Consider the following 17,949-nt stretch of genomic DNA (forward strand, 5'->3'; position numbering starts at 1 on the left):
TTGTGCATGTGTGTTGACGTGCACATGCTCACCCCACCAGCTCTGAGCTTCTGAAGCTTCCACAGTAATCAGATCTGTCTATCAGGGATTGGCGAGGTGTGCATTCACACTGTTGTGCACATGCACACCCCACCAGTCACCAACAAGCAGACAATATCCAATATCAAGTGTGTGTGTGTAATTATACAGACTAAAGTATTACATACAGTATTGTACTGCTACATATTAGTACAGCAGCAAGTTTAGATCTGGCATAGCACTTACATATCAAGAAGTATGTCTCATATAAGATGAAAAATGTGCCTGATTCTATGCTTAAACATTCTAAGCATTTGAACTATTTATATTATCTGAGAATTCCAAGTTTAGGTCCTAAAAATTGAGTTAGGAGAGGAAGAATGTTTTGGTTCTAAATTGACTAAATTGACTAAATTGAAATTGACTAAATTGTCAGTGGCCTGACAATTTAGTCAATAAATAATGTTGCCTAGATAGAAACTATGCAGATGAGGTTCCAATTGAGTTCATAGAGAAAGTATGATAAACTCTGAGCATATTCTTATTTATTATTTGCAAACATAGGGGGTCATTTTCTAAAGCTATCACACGCGTGTGATAGCTAGCTCGGGGCGGAGTCGTTCCCGGAAAAGGAGGAGTCGGGGTGGCACCGGAGCCAACTCTGCGAAGATTTCCCAGACAGCGAAAAGCACGCATGCTTTTTGCTGTCATTTTTGCGCCGAATAACTACACCTTTTATGGTGTAGTTATTTGGCGCGACGCTGACAGCGATCGAACCGCCGCAGTGCAATTGCTGCTGGCTAGCGCAGGACCTCCCCTCTGTTTCGCCCCTCGTTACCACAGGATTCACTATGCCTTGCGGCATTAGTGAATCCAACCCATAATGAGAGAGAAAAACTTTTCAAATATCTGAAATCAAATGGAAATGCAAGAGATTACAGGAGCATTCATTTTAAGAATTGTCTTGCAAATAGCATAGAAAAAACCTACATATAAGCTATTGTTCACAGTCTCCGTTAATGTATGGATAAATATAGACTTACTATAATTTGTTATGTACACATAAAATTCCTCAAACCAGGTGAGACCTTTTTATTGGACTAACAATAAATTTGTGACTAACTTTCAAGAGGTATGCTCCTTGATCAAGTCGGTGCATAAACGTGATTTGTTAGTAATGTCCATTTTAGTAGATAAAGAGCTCCCTCATGTGGATTCTTTACCAATATATTCTAAGCTTTCTTTTGAGCCATATCTAACTATGCTTGTTCATTCTTAGGAAAATAAAATGAAAAATCCACAATGAATCAAATAATTTTATTTGAGATGTTGCTGCATTAAATAATGTCTGTTGTTCAGCAAAATGTATGTGGATAGATTTAAGGGTTACATTAAACAAGAGCCTGGGATCCTAACAAACCAACTATACAAGAAGAAGCAACTGATAAAAACTCAAAAGAAGGAAATTGTAAGGACCATACCGGAGCAAAATCCTAACTTTACTGACCAACTGAAGAAAGAGGTCCGAGGAATCCATGCTAAGAACTAACACACTGCTGTCAGAAGGAAGCAAAGAAAACTGGATCCTCTGAGCCACAGATTAATGGTGGCAGGTGTCTCTTCATTCTGCTTTAGATAAATTAGCCTCTATGAAAGCTAAATCATCTCTGAATATCAGAGTTAACCAGTTCACTAAGGGGTAGATTTTCAGAACTAGCGTGCGCGCGTCCATGTGTGCGCACTACACATGGACGCCCGATTTTATAACATGCGCACATGTTATAAAATCAGGGGTCGGCGCCTGCAAGGAGGTGCATAATTGCGCAACTTGCGTGGGCCGACACCTGCGGCCTTCCCCCGTTCCCTCCCAACGCTCCCAACCCCCTAACTGAACCTCCCTTCCCCTTCCCCTAACCCTCCCTTCCCCTAGCCCTAATCCATACCCCCTCCCCCCCCCCCGGACCTGTTGCGCACACCGGCAGCCTACCGGCACGTGATCCCCCAACACAGCGGCAAATGGCCGATGTGCCGCGAGCCTCTGACCCCGTCCCAGCCCCCCCCCCCCCACCACCACCACCACCTCCCCGCCCCTTTTTGAAAGCTCTGTGACTTTATGCACGTCGCCGGGCCTTTGTAAAATAGGCCCAGCGCGCGTAACACCACCTACGCGCGTAGGGCTTTTAAAATTTACCCCTAAGCTGGCTAACTCAGCTCCTCCCAGTTATGTCTCCGGAATGCCCTTAACCTATATGGCTAAATTCTAGCTGCCCAACTTATTAGCCAGCTAGAATTTAAGCAGATATGTACCCAAATACACGTTTAGATGGCTAAATTCTTGCAGGACAAAGGAAGCCCCAGAAAGAGGAGAGATACTTAAAAACAGATGAAAATGTTTATTCTGGGAGTACAGAAACTGAGACCTTAGAACAAAGGCAAATGAGAGTACATTAATTTACATTCTGTGCCCTTTTTTGAACTCCATACTGTTCTGAGTGGAGTAAAATTGATGTTAACACTAGCAGTTCAGTGGAAATTTTATCATAGGCAAAAGAGCCAGGGGAACGATGTCACTTGTTCATAAGAAAGGATGTGATTATGGTTACACTGAATCTCTTGAGAATTTGGCATTACTTCATTAGTCGGATATCAACTGGATAGTCACTTCATCAGTTTGTATAGATGCAAACTTGACTTTCTGTTGTCCTTTGCGATATTGGTCTGCAGATATATTTTATAATTTAGATAACATCTCTATCCAGTCAGCATTATTTGTATAGCTATTATTCAAGATTAAGAGATTTTTCAACTTACCATATTTTTCTTGAGCTTGTTGCCGCATTAATAAACAAATCCATATAAGTTTACAAAATCATTAGCCAGTTGTCTATATGCTAATCCAGGGATAGGCAAATCCGGTCTTGGAGGTCTGGTTTTCAAGATATCCACGATTAATTTGCATTGCATGCAAATATATCTCATGCATATTCATTGTGGATGTCCTGAAAACCAGACCTGTTTGTGGCTCTTCAGGACTGAAGTGGCCTATCTCTATTTATCTAGTCATTAGTTTGGCAAAATTCAAAGTTTAATAAATATACATAATACAAGTGTGAATGGAGAAATGAAACATCCTATAAACCACTGAAAAACAAATTTACTCCATAGTGAAATAGTAAGCCACTATGCTGTAGATCAAGGTGCCTATATACTAGGGATGTGAATCGTTTTTTGATGATTTAAAATGTCATCCGATATTTTTTAAATCGTCAAAAATTGTTAAAGAGTGCGATACAATAGAAATTCCGTGAAAAATCGTTAATCGGGTTTGTGTCCACTAACGGGAGTTATTTGGGGGAGGGCGGGAAAACTGGCACACCAAAACAACCCCTAAACCCACCCCGACCCTTTAAAACTAATCCCTTACTTTCCCCCACCCTCCCAACCCCCCCTCCCCCCAAAACATTTTAAAATCACTTGGTGGTCCAGTGGAAGCCCCGGGACCGATCGCCCGCTCTCGGGCCATCGGCTGCCACTAATAAAAATGGCCATCCAGTGCTCCTACCATGTGACAGGGGCCGGCCAATGGCACGGATACCCTGTCACATGGTAAGGGCAAAGTGCCATCGGCGCCATTTTTATTAGCGCAGCCGACGGCCCGAGAGCGGGAGATTGCTCCCCGCGCCCCCACTGGACCACCAGGTAATTTTAAAACGTTTTTGGGGGGGTCAGGAGGGTGGGGGAGGCTAACGGGTCAGTTTTAAAGGGTCGGGGTGGGTTTTTTGTTTATCGGATCGGGTGCAGCCGATAAACAAAAAACCAATCGGGCCGGACGATAAAAATTATAAGATTTGAATCGGAACCAGAACCGAACCGATTCTGGTTCCGATTCACATCTCTACTATATACTAAAGAATGCTATTGTTAATGCCCACATTTATCACAGGCATTACCCAACACCTATGTATAGCATGCAGCATTATTTTCATGTCTGTTAGCATTACCATATGATGACACACACACACACATCCATATATCCCAGTTAAAATAAAAATGTATGCTAATAACCTTATTAGATAATCATACATATAGCGTTAATGCATTAGAGCTTAATGCAGGCCACTTAACAGAGCAAAATTAATTACACATCAGGTGTAGCTAAATTTGTGACAGTTGTGCACATTAATGGGCATTGCTATATTATCTTATGTCTGTGAAGATGTATTCTTGTCCTTAATATATGGTTTATCTAACTGATGCAGCATCCTCCTTCACATTTTTTGCATTGGATCATGTATATTACACTCATAGAATAGCACAAATGTGAATACTCTGTTTTCGTAGTAGCAGTAGGTTCCTGCAATTTGCTGGCACAGCTTGCAGGGTTTTTTGCTATTTTCTTCTATGTAGGTTTCCATTTGAAGCTTATTCCTTAAGTTTTAGTTTCAAGTTAGTTCGTTGCCAGAAGGCTAGAATTCGTGGAACAGAGAATACATTTTTTTTTCAGTAATTTATTCTCCAGTAGTAGTAGTTGTAGGTCTTTTATGATTTAATTTAAGTGTTTTCTAGCTCCAGGTTATATGTTGCTATGAGTAATGCTTGCATATTCAAGTAGACTAACACACCAACCACAATACTTTAATCTATTTAGAAAAGCCAAGGCTGATAAAAGCACAAACTCGCTCAACCTTCCTGAATTTTTCATTAGAAAAATTGTATAGTATGATCATTTTGCCTTAGTAAAACTGTGCAGTATATTTCTCTATAGTTAAATTACCAGGCACATCATTAAAAATAAGTTCAGGGAAATAATTTTCTCCGCTCTGCCCCCAGTCTGTGTTGCACCCCCTTTCTTCTCCTAGAAATGATATATGTCTGGAGATTCCAGTGTGTTTGTGAAATACATCATTCTCATTTATATTTAGAATAGAAATTGCAAAGAACTTTCTAACTGCAAGTATGGTCAAGCACTAGAATTAGTTTACCAAGCGAGATGATAGATTGTCATTGGAGGTTTTAACGAGCAGGTTAGACATCATCCTACCAGAAATAATCCCCTAGCCCTAGCAGGGCTGAAAGTGAAATTCCCCTCTCCTGTTATCTCTAATTCACATAAAGTACCTCTCACTCCATCTGGCAATCTTTTTCTGGGCTCAACTGCTTGCAGGCAGGAACCCACTATTTGCAAGGCAGATGAGCAGAATTTGGTGCAGGGCAAAATCATTGCGGAAAAGGGGCCAAGGAAGAAAAGTGCAAGTGAGGAGCAGTGGCAGTTCTGGTGAGCACAACACTGAGATGTCGCAGCCCAGAGCTGAGGAGAACAAGGACCACGTGGGTCTCTTGCCCAAAGTTGCTACACCGCCCCACCACCCAGACATAGGTGCCAAAAACTCAGTTGGCTGCGTGTAGCATGCTTCGGCCCCGCCTCACAAGCCCAGCATTGGGACTGGGTAGATCCCAATGGAGGAGCTACGGTACAGGTCGCCATCCTTGCCAACTTTGCACTTGTCTTCCGAGCATTGCCATGAAAGTCCTGGCCAATGGCACAGGCCGTACCAGAGGCCCACTTATTACTTTAACTCCCCGAGAAATCCAGACGGTTTTACTCAATACTGGAGGAACAGGCCTTTTGAATGAGACACCCCCCCCCCCCCCCCCCCCCCCCATGAGAGAGATGGTTCCACTACTCCCTGCATGCATAAAGATTTTCTCCTTACTCCTATCGGGAATTCTCACCAAATCTAGAGGGTGGTGGGGAATCGGGAGAGCACAGTCAATACTACCCTAGCTGCACCAAATGCAGACGTGGGCACAAGGAGCCCCCCGCAGCACATCTGCTTAGCCCACATCAACCTGGAGGCGAGGAGACACACAGTCAATGCCTGCATTCATCATCTGAGCGCTAGGCCGAATCCCATTGCAGCAATGCTGATGGTGGATCTCAGATACTGAAGCCGTCGGCTGATAACCCAATCTGGTGGCATGTCCAACCAAGGAGCTCAGTAAGTCTGCTTCACTGAGAGCAGATAAGGCTACACAAAAGAAGAGCAAGGGGAAGGAACAGGCGCAAGTGAGCAAGTTGCAGGCAGTCAATGTCTTCCTCTACTTCGGGAACCTCACATTCCTCCACTGTGGCAAGTAAGCCAGGCTGGGAAGAGGCTGCAAGACCCCTCCCCCACAAAAAAAAAATGGCCAGAAGGGGAGCACAAACCTTTGAAATCTGTGCCCAAAACCCTCAGACATCGCAACAGACACAGGAACTATATCAATCTGTTCTGGTTGCTGGTGTTGCGATCGTGGACCATTGACCCAAGGTGGTGTTGGCGCCACCTATAGGGAAAACCCCCACAGGTCCCCAACATCGGGTAGTGAGGCCAGATGGGAAGCAGAGGCCAGCAGGAGCTTCACCACTACCAGCCCACATTCCCCCACAGGTTGAGCTCTTGGGTACCGGGGCCAGTTGGTCTTAGGTGGGCCTCTGCATGGATGATCCCAGGAAGTTGGCAAGAGAGCACAGTAGCAGCCAAGAGAGAGAGGCCCAAGGCCGAAGCCAAAGGTGAAATCAGATCCAGTCCAGTAGACAAGGCAGGCGGCAGAGATCGTGGACAGGCCTGGTCCAGGGGTCAGAGGCAGGTGGCAGAATGCGTGGTCAGGTCCAGTCCAGAAGCCAAGGTAGGTGGAGGTCCGTCCGAGGAAGCAAGGAACATGTAAGCACATGGACGGGCGGGCGTGACCAAGTTCATTAAACGTGTTCATACAAAATAGACAAAATCGAGCAACAGGTGGATTCCAACCTAAGTAAAGATGGTATTGGATAGAGATGTGAATCGTTTTCCATATCGTCTTAACGATAGAAATCGTGTGGCAGGAGAAGAAAATCGTGTTTGGCACGATTATTTCGTTGAAAAATCGTTAAAAATCGTTTTTTCCGATTAGTGCGCACTAACTCCCCGTTAGTGCGCATTAACTCGAGTTAGTGCGCACTAACTCAAAATGATACAAATAGACACTTTCCAGGTCACTGAAGGTCAGTTAGGAATGAATATGTGTTCCTATTGGCTGGCAGCCCTCTTATCTATTGATGTTACCAAGGTTACCACTGAGGTGATGGTTGGGGGGATGGGAAATGGAACTGGAAACTCATGAACACCAACAGAAAATGAAACAAAGTGTTCACACTTCCCAGGTCAGTAAAGGTCACTTAGGAATGAATATGTATTCCTATTGGCTGGCTGTGCTCTTATCTATTGATGTTACCAAGGTTACCACTGAGGTAATGGTTGGGGGGATGTGAAATGGAAACAGTTGGAAGCTTGACAAAAAAAGTAATGTGATGATCAGCACTCACGTGACTAGAACTTCTTTGTTTATTATTTTTGTTAGCAGACACGTGCATGTTGAATTTGCCAATCACTGTGCATTTTAGAAAGGTGGTCCTGGCTGGAACTGTACACAGTTCAAATATATGTAATTGATTGTTGGTAAGTGTATTTTTTAAGTAGCCACACTGGCACAAGTATGTTTACTTTTCCTCCTACTTAACTCACTAGCTCAGCTTTGTAAGAAGGGCTTCTCTGCTTGAGTGAGGGTCAGGCAGCTCCCCCCTGTCTGTGAAGCCAGCCTCTCACTAGTAATGCAGGGAGGGAGCTGTCTCAGACTTCACCATCCTCCCCCCCCCCCCCCCCGCACCCACACACCATTCACTAGCTGGGACATGGGGGAAGTCAGAGCTCCCCCCTGTCTGTGAAGCCAGCCTCTCACTAGTAATGCAGGGAGGGAGCTGTCTCAGACTTCACCATCCTCCCCCCCCCCTCACCCACACACCATTCACTAGCTGGGACATGGGGGAAGTCAGGAGTGAGGGTCAGGCAGCTCCCCCCTGTCTGTGAAGCCAGCCTCTCACTAGTAATGCAGGGAGGGAGCTGTCTCAGACTGGTATCAGGGTTAGGGCACTGTGTGCAGGAAGATCACAACACTCCTGGTATTAATAGGGATAGGGCACTGTAAGAGATGACTGTAGTAGATTGAATAAAGATCTGATGTTTCTGCTCTCCTCACACCAAACAAAAACAACACACAAGCAGAGAAGCCCTTCTTACAAAGCTGAGCTAGTGAGTTAAGTAGGAGGAAAAGTAAACATACTTGTGCCAGTGTGGCTACTTAAAAAATACACTTACCAACAATCAATTACATATATTTGAACTGTGTACAATTCCAGCCAGGACCACCTTTCTAAAATGCACAGTGATTGGCAAATTCAACATGCACTAGCATTTCAGGTGCCTGCTAACAAAAATAATAAACAAACAAGTTCTAGTCACGTGAGTGCTGATCATTACATTACTTTTTTTGTCAAGCTTCCAACTGTTTCCATTTCACATCCCCCCAACCATTACCTCAGTGTTAGCCTTGGTAACATCAATAGATAAGAGCACAGCCAGCCAATAGGAATACATACATACATATTCATTCCTAAGTGACCTTTACTGACCTGGGAAGTGTGAACACTTTGTTTCATTTTCTGTTGGTGTTCGTTAGTTTCCAGTTCCATTTCCCATCCCCCCAACCATCACCTCAGTGGTAACCTTGGTAACATCAATAGATAAGAGGGCAGCCAGCCAATAGGAACACATATTCATTCCTAACTGACCTTCAGTGACCTGGAAAGTGTTTATTTGTATCATTTTCAGTTAGTGCGCACTAAATCGAGTTAGTGCGCACTAACGGAGAGTTAGTGCGCACTAACTCGATTTAGTGCGCACTAACACGATTTAACGATTTTTAACGATAAATCGTTAGAATTTCTATTGTATCGTGTTCTATAACGATTTAAGACGATATTAACATTATCGGACGATAATTTTAATCGTTGAAAAACGATTCACATCCCTAGTATTGGATGCTGTAGTAACCCCTGCTGGGAAGACCATACATAGTAGATAGTAACATACTAAATGATGGCAGAAAAAGGCCCATTGGTCTAACCAGCCTGCCCACCAAGCTTTCTTTTATTTTTAGGGTAGCAACTGCCACTCTATGCAGATTACTCCCAGGCCTTCTCTTAAGGGTAGTGGCAAATAGTGTACTAGTACTTCAGCCAGATATTTTGGATCAACATCGTTAAGATACTTGAAAACAGTACAAAGCACCTAAACCTAATCCTCCAAGAGTTGGGTGGAGCTTCTCCAGAAGTGGCATATTGCAGTTCCTTGCTTTTGAACTTGTTAATAACCTAGAGGCTGTGTTCTGGAGAAGCTGCAGATGATACAGCAGATTTGACAAGAGATCTTAGTACAAGGTGGTATTACAATAAGCAATTTTGTTAAACGACCAGTACATAAATCTTGCCTGGGTAAGTAGAAGTGAAGTTGCCTAAGCTGTTGAACACCCATAAAACTGAATGGACAACAGCGGAGAGTCTAGTTGAACTACCAAACTATGGATAACTTGCTTAGGCTTTAGACTGTATCTACAATAAAGGGGGAAACTGCAAGAGCTCTGTCCCTTCTTGACACTCAGAGGAACTCTGATTTTGTCAGGTTTGTCCAAACCTTTTGGAATGATTAGGTTCAGCGTTGACTTTAAGAAGGTCAATGCTGTTTCTAGTTTTTATACCTGCCCTATGCACATGTGACTGAGCTGTTGGGTCATTTGGGGTTAGCCAACTTTATCTTATTCTTAGGTGTAACCAAAAAGCATTTGAAAATACCATTCTCCAAAATATATATATCTAAAATGACCTTTACTACCCTTCTGAGCAGTAGCATTGATTGACAAATCAGGGATCAACTGGTCAGTCTGGTTTTCAGGATATCCATAATGAATATGCATGAAAAATATTTGCATGAACTACCTCCATCTACGTAAGGCTTATGATTTTAGGTTTTAATCAATAAACACTGGTAAAACACTCTGATGCAAACAAATAAATAAAAGAAGTATTTATTGGATAAACACCAGAAAAAAAGCACTTTTCCTAGTTCTTTCTCACCTTCCCTTGTCTGGTTTGGATAGTTGGATACTCCTCTCTTTGTGCCTTTTCTGTACTGATGACTCCTCAGCTACACGAATATATGTCATTTTTTTGTATCTTGGAAGAACCCCAATTAGCTGGAACACAAACACCTAAAAGTACAATTTATAAATTCCTAACAATAGAAGCCCTAATTGTATACAAATATATCTCATGCATATTCATTGTGGATATCCTGAAAAACAGATTGACTATGTAATCCCTATTGTATTTGAATGTATGTTTGCATCCTTCCTTAATGCAATTTTGTAACCAATTATATATTATTCTATAAGTGACTAAAACCAGTTGTAAGCACTTCCCTAAATAGAGAGAAGCTCCAGGAATCTAAAAGCCTTGCTTACTGCTTAGCAGGAAGGGGGCGACAGTGTTGATGGTTAAAGCTACACTGCTACTAAGGGCTCATAAAATCTTCTTTTATTTAAAGTTTTCTTTTATAGTATATGCAACCCCTGTGCCAAGGGGACACCTTCCTAGTCACAGGAAGCTCTGGGCTAGCAGCCCCGGAGTGGGGTAAACTCTGTGGGCATGGGCTAGAGACAGGATAACCTATAAGGCCAGACTAGATGAGAAAACTTCATACACAGTCCAGAAAATCCAATGTTCACACTTGACTTGTGCTCCAATAAATTAAACATTTATTGCAATCCCCACAGATAGACATAGAAGAGTCTTTACATTCAAAAGCTAGTTCATACTCAGAATGGATTTAATGGTCATCTTGGTCAGATCACATTAAACTCCCAATTCTTCACTTTCTCTCTTCTTTCTTTGTAAATGATATTTTATTGAGATTTGTGTCACTTAAGCCTATGAGCCTAAAAGTCTCTTATCTCCTCTGTTACTTCTTGCTGCACTGCAGTCAGTAATCTCTCTCTCTCTCTTCCCATACTTCAGGGCAGTCTCTACCACATCGTATACTGTTCCTCTGTACTTATCCTTTTGTGGAACCAGCGCGGCTTCCTGATGTTGGTTGTTCCTCTGTTACAGAAGGCACCACTTCTCATTCACCCCTGAAGCGACTCACTTCCAGGCACACTCTACAGGAGCAGCATCAGAGTCTGTCCACTCCCAGTCCCTCCTTGGGCATAGTGTCAGGCCCCAGCCCTGTGATGAAATAACCAGATGAAACCCTCCCAAGGTCCAGCCAGCCCCTCCCCAACACAATTCCTGAGCTTAGTCCAAATCCAAACTCTTTCCCCTGCCAGTGTTTAGTACTCACTGTTCAGCTTCAGCTCACAATCCAGTTTCTGCACACTGTCCAGAGCTGTCTGTCAGAGCTTAGTGCTAGTCTCAAGCCCTGTACCAAAATAAACAAACAGCTGCAACTTTCCACGTAGGTCCAGCCCCCTCCCCCCCCCCCCCCATCATACTCTCTGTATCCAAAATCCAAATTCCAAATTTTGTCTTAGTAAGTAAAAAACTTGTAATCCTCTCTCATGCACTTCTGTTCCACCTCAGGGTAGTTGGAAACCCCAGGCCCTTGTCTGCTCACTCTTGTAATCCACACTGGTCTTCAATAAAAGAGCGCCGCGAAGAAAGACGCGGCTTAATGAAAGCAACGCTGAAGAACGGCAAACCTCGCGACGGCGATGAGATTAAAGGCCCGGGCTAATAAAGGCGGTGATGAATATGGGCGCCTCTAACGTCTTTGTTCGCGGTGCTCTTTTATTGAAGCCCTTTTGATCTTCACCCTTTCCTGCTCGCCCTTATCAGTGGATATCCCCCAGCCCTGGGCCATGCAGATCTCCTTCATTTATACCCGTGCACCTTAAATACAAGGGCGACCCTCACTGCTCTTGGCAAGCATTCATCACACTTGCCACTCACCCCACACCGCATACACCTTAAATAGCAGGTCTTAAACCACACTCTAGAAGATTCCCTGTTCTAAGGAATAGGATAAACTTTTGACCTTGATGGAAAAAACCACACTGTGCACACCCCTTATAGAAAGGGGTAACCACTATCTCCTACTACTAGCCGTCCTCCCTCAGATAAACGTTAGATAAACTCTGCTAACCAGAAAATTCTCATTTTAAGGAATACTCCTGAACTTTTGAACTCCCTGTTTCAAACATTGACATTAAATATATAGTCCTATAAAAAGGAGCTACCATGCCATCTAGTGATCCATAGGGTTACATATATTTTTATTGTACTGCTGAAATCAAAATTGGTTGCTGCTTTTTCCCATGCTGTGTGAAAACTGTTTTTTTCTTTTGGAGCTCTAGAAGAAAATCTCTCTCTTGGCCTGCTGACATGGCTGACCCTTCCATCTTCCCTCCACTTCACTTTCCCACAGAAGTACCTGAGCATAAGTCCAGCTTAGTATTCCTTCTATTCTGATCCACAGTAACTTTGCACTGTATGAGGGCGTGGTGGGTAATCAAGTGCCATTACAATTTCGGTGTAGACTTCTTACAGAAATAGAGCGGTCCAGTATTTTCATTTTGCCACTTGTAAGGAGGATAATTTTATGCCAACTCATGTCGGGCTGAAGTCTACATGTAGAAAGTATATGCCGGCTTTAGCCCAAATTTTCAAAATGGACTTATGCGCACAAGTCCACGTAGAAAATAAGCAGATGTGAGTGGAAACCCTGGCAGCATACATACACACACACATTTACACCTGCAATTTAACAGGTGTAAAAGTGTGCACATAGATAAACTCGCATAGTTTTGAAAGTCGTAAATCATTCCTCACACTAACTTTGCCCCCTTCCCTCAGAACGCCTCTTTCTAGGACAGGGGTGCTCAAACTGGACCTATGGGCCCCCTAGCCAGTCGGGTTTTCAGGATATCCCTAACGAATATGCATGAGAAATATTTTGCATACAAAAGATGTAGTGCATGCAAATAAATCTCATGCATATTCATCAGGGATATACTGACAAACTGATTGGCTGGGGGGACCCGTAGGACCGTTTTGAGCACCCCTCTTATAGTGCATGAAAAAAAAATTGCACAAAATTGCTTTTGTGTGTACGTTTGTTCCCACAACCCCCTGGACAATTTTCCAAAGTCCACTTGCATGCATAAAACCAATATTCTTGCGTTTATGTCCTTTTGAAAATTCATAAGCGTGGTTGCTGTGTTAGACCACTCAGTTGTGAACAGATAAAGGTTGATGCAGAAGTTGTAGGAGAGGTCCTTTTCCTGGACTAACCTAATAAAAGGGAGGGGAATTTTCAGAAGCCATTTACACGGGTAAATACTGATGTAGCAGGAGAAAAGAGCTGCCCAAAAGTTTCCCGCCCTTAACCCAGCACAGAGATCCACATTGCAGCCGCATCAGGAGGAGGAGTTCCTAGGGGTATTTTTAGGTCAGGGAGGAAAACAACGCGTGCAGATTGCATTTTAAAACCGACACGCCTTCTTTTGGATAAGAAAATGTTCCTGCAGATAAAGCAGGTGCAAACATCTAAAGGTACTTGGTACCTGGCTACAATTCTTAAAATGAAAGTACTTGCGCCCTTGTACTTTGAAAATTTGTGAGAGTTTGAAAATTGCTCACTGATTAATTAAGCTAGTCCAATAAAAAAAGGTATCATCGACAACTTGTTTGCTGAACTTTATTTTTATATACTGTCATTTTTTAAATATGTCAAAACCATGGCTTGCAAATCGATTTAAGCTTACTTTGTCAGAAGTCCCAGAGTACAGCAAGTTAGATTTGAGGCTATTAGAGCACATGCTGGAGATGTAATGGATCCCAGTGTAGCGTGTACATTGGGATGAGTGCCTTTCCTGCAACTGGTAAAAAAGAAAATAGCCTGTAAGACTGTATTTGAAGATCCGGTTGATAGCCAAGAGACTGGCAGTAGTGGTCAGTCCACAAGGATTATTTTCTCGGTATAGATCCTTACTCCTCTTCTCTATGAGACCTTGAGCAGGTTGGTTAGCCTCACCTGTGTCCAACCAAGACCACACAGGGAAAGAAGACATACTGGGATACCCTGTTTAATGTGCTTCCCTGTATGTTTAAATATACAAATCTACCCTTTATAAAGTTCTTCCCCATGTACCAGCATGTAGTTGTGTACTGAAGTAATGAGACAATGGGCTTTATTCTAAAACAATTGTTCCTCATTCTGTGCCTATGAAGAAGTTTTTGATTAAATAAGGCCCCATGCCTGAAAGCGTTACTGTCACACGTAGCATCATACCTATTGTATGAAGTTATGCTACCAAACGATAGCACCACAATCCCAAGCATCTTATTGCAAAAGACATTTGCTGTTCATTTTAGTGGAAAGTTATCCAGATCAGTTGAAACACAATTTTTAATATACGTTCAACTGTTTTGGTTTCCATGTTTCAGTTAAAGTATATCAGAGCTGCACTGCGACCCCCAACATGAGTTGTGAAAGCTTCCTTCCCTTTGGTTAGTATCTTATATATGCAAATACTTGCATTTTGTGTCATCGTTTATCACCGCAACAGTCAATGAGAGGGATGAATTTTTCAAGCTATTTTCTAACAAATGTCCTAGGGGCAGATTCTGCCCTTCTTCTGAATAGACAGAAAAATGCAATAGAGAAAGAGCATATGAGAAGGCAGAATAAATAAATGCCCTTGTTTTCATGAAAACAAAGAAGCCATACAAGGGAGAATATGCTTGCTATTAAAATGGGCACTGTACAGTACCAAATAAAAGCTGGGAAGGGGTTATTTCACTTACATGAGTGGTGCACTGTTTAACTAGTGGCAGCATGTAGGTTTCTCTGTGCAATGAAATTGGATATCCAAAGGCAGGGAGGTGACAACTCTATATTCAAAATTAATACCAAGCTAAAACCTATCTTAGGAAGACAAAGCAATGCAGAATACATAGAATACAGAGAGCTTAATGGATAGGATATAAACAGGATATAAATAGATACATTATTTTTTTTAAAAAAATCCTCATGTAAGTGGCTTTGCTCTGCAGTAGTGATTTTTTTCTCAGTTGAAATGGCTACCATTTTTTTTAATTGATAACATCTGTAACTGTCATCGTTAACTGCACCTTCTTATTTACTTATGTCTTCTTTCCAAGCGTGAATATCCAGGTTTCGGTTGGATCTATTTTAAGGTGAATTAATTAATGTGTTTCCTTGCATTTTGATTTCTTTGCTATAAAATAAAAACAAATGTTTCATGTACCATTATATCACTACAAAAGGGTTTATCCTTTCTATTATTTTGTCTTGTTTGTTTGTCTGCCTGCATTTTATTTAACAGGGAAACCTGCCTCCCGATTACAGGATAAGCCTGATTGACATTGGTCTTGTGATCGAGTACCTGATGGGAGGAGCTTATCGCTGCAACTATACTCGAAAACGGTTCCGAACTCTCTATCATAATTTATTTGGACCTAAAAGGGTAAGACTACTGATTTCATTAGCTACATCCACATTATGATCAGTGATGCTATTTGGGACTTGAATAGTGAAAACCATAGATCTGTGCGTCACATTGCTTCTAAGTTTATGTTAATTTTGTTATGTTTTATGTTTCAAAAAGTCATTTTTAGATATTATGTATGTATAAATTGTAAACCACCTAGATATGATATTTCGTGATAGGTGGTAAACAAAAAAAAATCTTAAATTAACTCATTAATTCATTAAGGACACTTGGCTATTAAAGACAGCCTATTTGTGTTAGCAACTCATTCGTCAGTGAGCATCCTATATTGTAAGAGTGAAATCAATATAAAATGATCATCAGAAGGTTAGAGGCTTAGAGGTGAATAGTGCTGCGATCATTAGACCCGCCCCCCCCCCCCATGACGTCACTAACATTGGACAGTTAAGACAGCCTCAACACCAGGCTTCACGCGACAAAGGGGCTCTCCCCTTTGTGCACCCCTTCGTGCAAACCTTTGTGTATATGTAAAAATTTATATTTATGTTTCCTTTGTTAACTAAGCTATTTCATTGTATTCGACTAAGGAATTTTTTCCTGCTTTTTCTGTTTCACTGTAAACCGGCATGATTTGCATTTAATGCAAGAATGTCGGTATATAAAAGTTAAAAATAAAAAAAATAATAATAGTCAAAGCCATTTAGAAGGATAACTAAATGGCAAGTTTTGAATATGGAGCCACTTATCTGGCTACAATCTAGCTGGATAAAAAAAGAGGCATTTGGGAGCATTTCGGGAAGGAGTAAAGTTATCCTGCTAGCTTTGATGAATTTCAGTTCTTTCTGGCTAAGATAGCCAGATAAGTTTAGACCTGTGAGGCTGGATAACTAGCTGCCTAACCAGTATCTCTTCAAAAGGTATCCAGATAAGTAGCACTCCTTTGCACAAAAAAAAAAAAAACGAATCACTGGCCTCCCAGCGCCTTTCCCATCCAACCCACCACAAATTCCGCCCCCCCCCCCCCCCCTGCTGGCCAGGAGCTCACCCAAACCCCTTCAAATTAAAAAATAAATCAAGTATCGGCACCAGGGAGTGCTACTTAACTGGATTATCTTGTCAAGATATCCATTTAAGTAGTTAATCTGGCCACATACGGCCGGATAACTTTAGCCAAGTATGGAGTGTTGAATATCTGGGACATGTTATCCAACTAACTTCTCACTGTCTTACTGAATATTACCCTCTGTTGGTCCAGGGTGGGTTTTATTGATGAATTTCACAGAGGAGAACAAGATAGGGAAAAAAAAAATCATGTTTGCCTATCAACTAAACTGTGAATCCAGATAGTCTAGAAGAGGATAACTCTATGAACCCTGGGACATGCAATTCTCACCTCAGCAAATAATGTAAAATATAGTCCTACTTCTCTAACTAAAGAATATTTTTGGAATGGAAGCAGGTTGAAAAACACTTGAAGGTGAATTTTTAAAAGCAGCATGGGCGCACATGTACACGCATATGTTGTCTGGCACCAAGGGACGCGGCCGTTTTATAACATACGCGCATGGTATAAAATAGGCTGAACATGTGTGCACAGTTTTATATGGACTCATGCATGTGTGTTCAAATACTGCCTCTGCTGTGTAAGTGGGGGGATTTTATAAGGGATGTGCACCGATACAATTACCAGTTTCCCCAGTTCATTCCCAGTTCGCCGAGGTAAATAGCCTTCTTTTTACCCTATTAGCACCAACCCTTAAAACCCTGCTGACTAGCATTTCTTTATTATTTTATTACTCACACGCCATCCATAGCAGTAGTAAAGCTACGCAGCAGGGGACCCTGGTGCATGCCGGTGCATGTAAATACTTGCGGGCACGTTTCATGTTAAAGTCCATGTCCTACCCATGCCCCACCCAGACCATGCCCACGCCCCGCCCTTTTTTCAACTTCTTATTTTTGCACATATCGGGAGATACCCGCGTATGCGGGTGCCTTTGAGAAACTGCACGGCACACGCCGGCCTGACTTCTGCGAGTATCTCCTGGCTCTGGCTCGCGCTGGGCTTTTAAAATTCACGCCTTACTGTATAACTGCAGATGTATTCTGCAACTGACAAAAAAAATACTAACATAGCCCATCTTATCTGCAAAAATCACCCTAATTCTAGCTGTGCCTGGGAAGTAAAAAGTCCACAATGGATAAATATCATTCAGTGGTCATCGAGTAGTCTATTCTAGAATTTATCCAGCCTCAGATCATAAGACGTTATAAGGCACTGTAAGTCTTCTGCTTTTTTGGGACCTGGTTTCTGCTTTAAAAAACTGTTATCTAGGTATTGGATTTCAAAAATTAGTCAAAGCTTACAACAGATGAGGATAGGGGTAGTTGGGAAGTGGTGGAACCTGAAGCCTCCATCTTTCCTTCAGCACAGGTTGGAGGGTAACTAGAAAGCTGTGGCAGGCTTGCTCTCACAGGTTTGCAGTTTTACATGTAGATTAGCTGGATGTTTGCCCGCAGAGAGCTGTGGCAGGGAAATCCCATTCA

At 42.3% G+C, this 17,949-nt stretch overlaps 1 protein-coding gene across 1 annotated transcript in view; it reads left to right on the top strand.

Annotated features, from left to right (window-relative positions):
* The window catches only part of TRPM3 (transient receptor potential cation channel subfamily M member 3), a 466,889-nt gene that overhangs the window by 313,409 nt on the left and 135,531 nt on the right, over positions 1-17,949 (top strand). The window contains exon 13 of the mRNA XM_029615931.1: positions 15,277-15,417. Within this exon, the coding sequence (XP_029471791.1) occupies positions 15,277-15,417 (141 nt within the window). The remainder of the gene's footprint in view (positions 1-15,276; positions 15,418-17,949) is intronic.

The sequence above is a fragment of the Rhinatrema bivittatum genome, chromosome 1 (genome assembly GCF_901001135.1).
Source record: "Rhinatrema bivittatum chromosome 1, aRhiBiv1.1, whole genome shotgun sequence".
Taxonomy (NCBI): Eukaryota; Metazoa; Chordata; class Amphibia; order Gymnophiona; family Rhinatrematidae; genus Rhinatrema; species Rhinatrema bivittatum.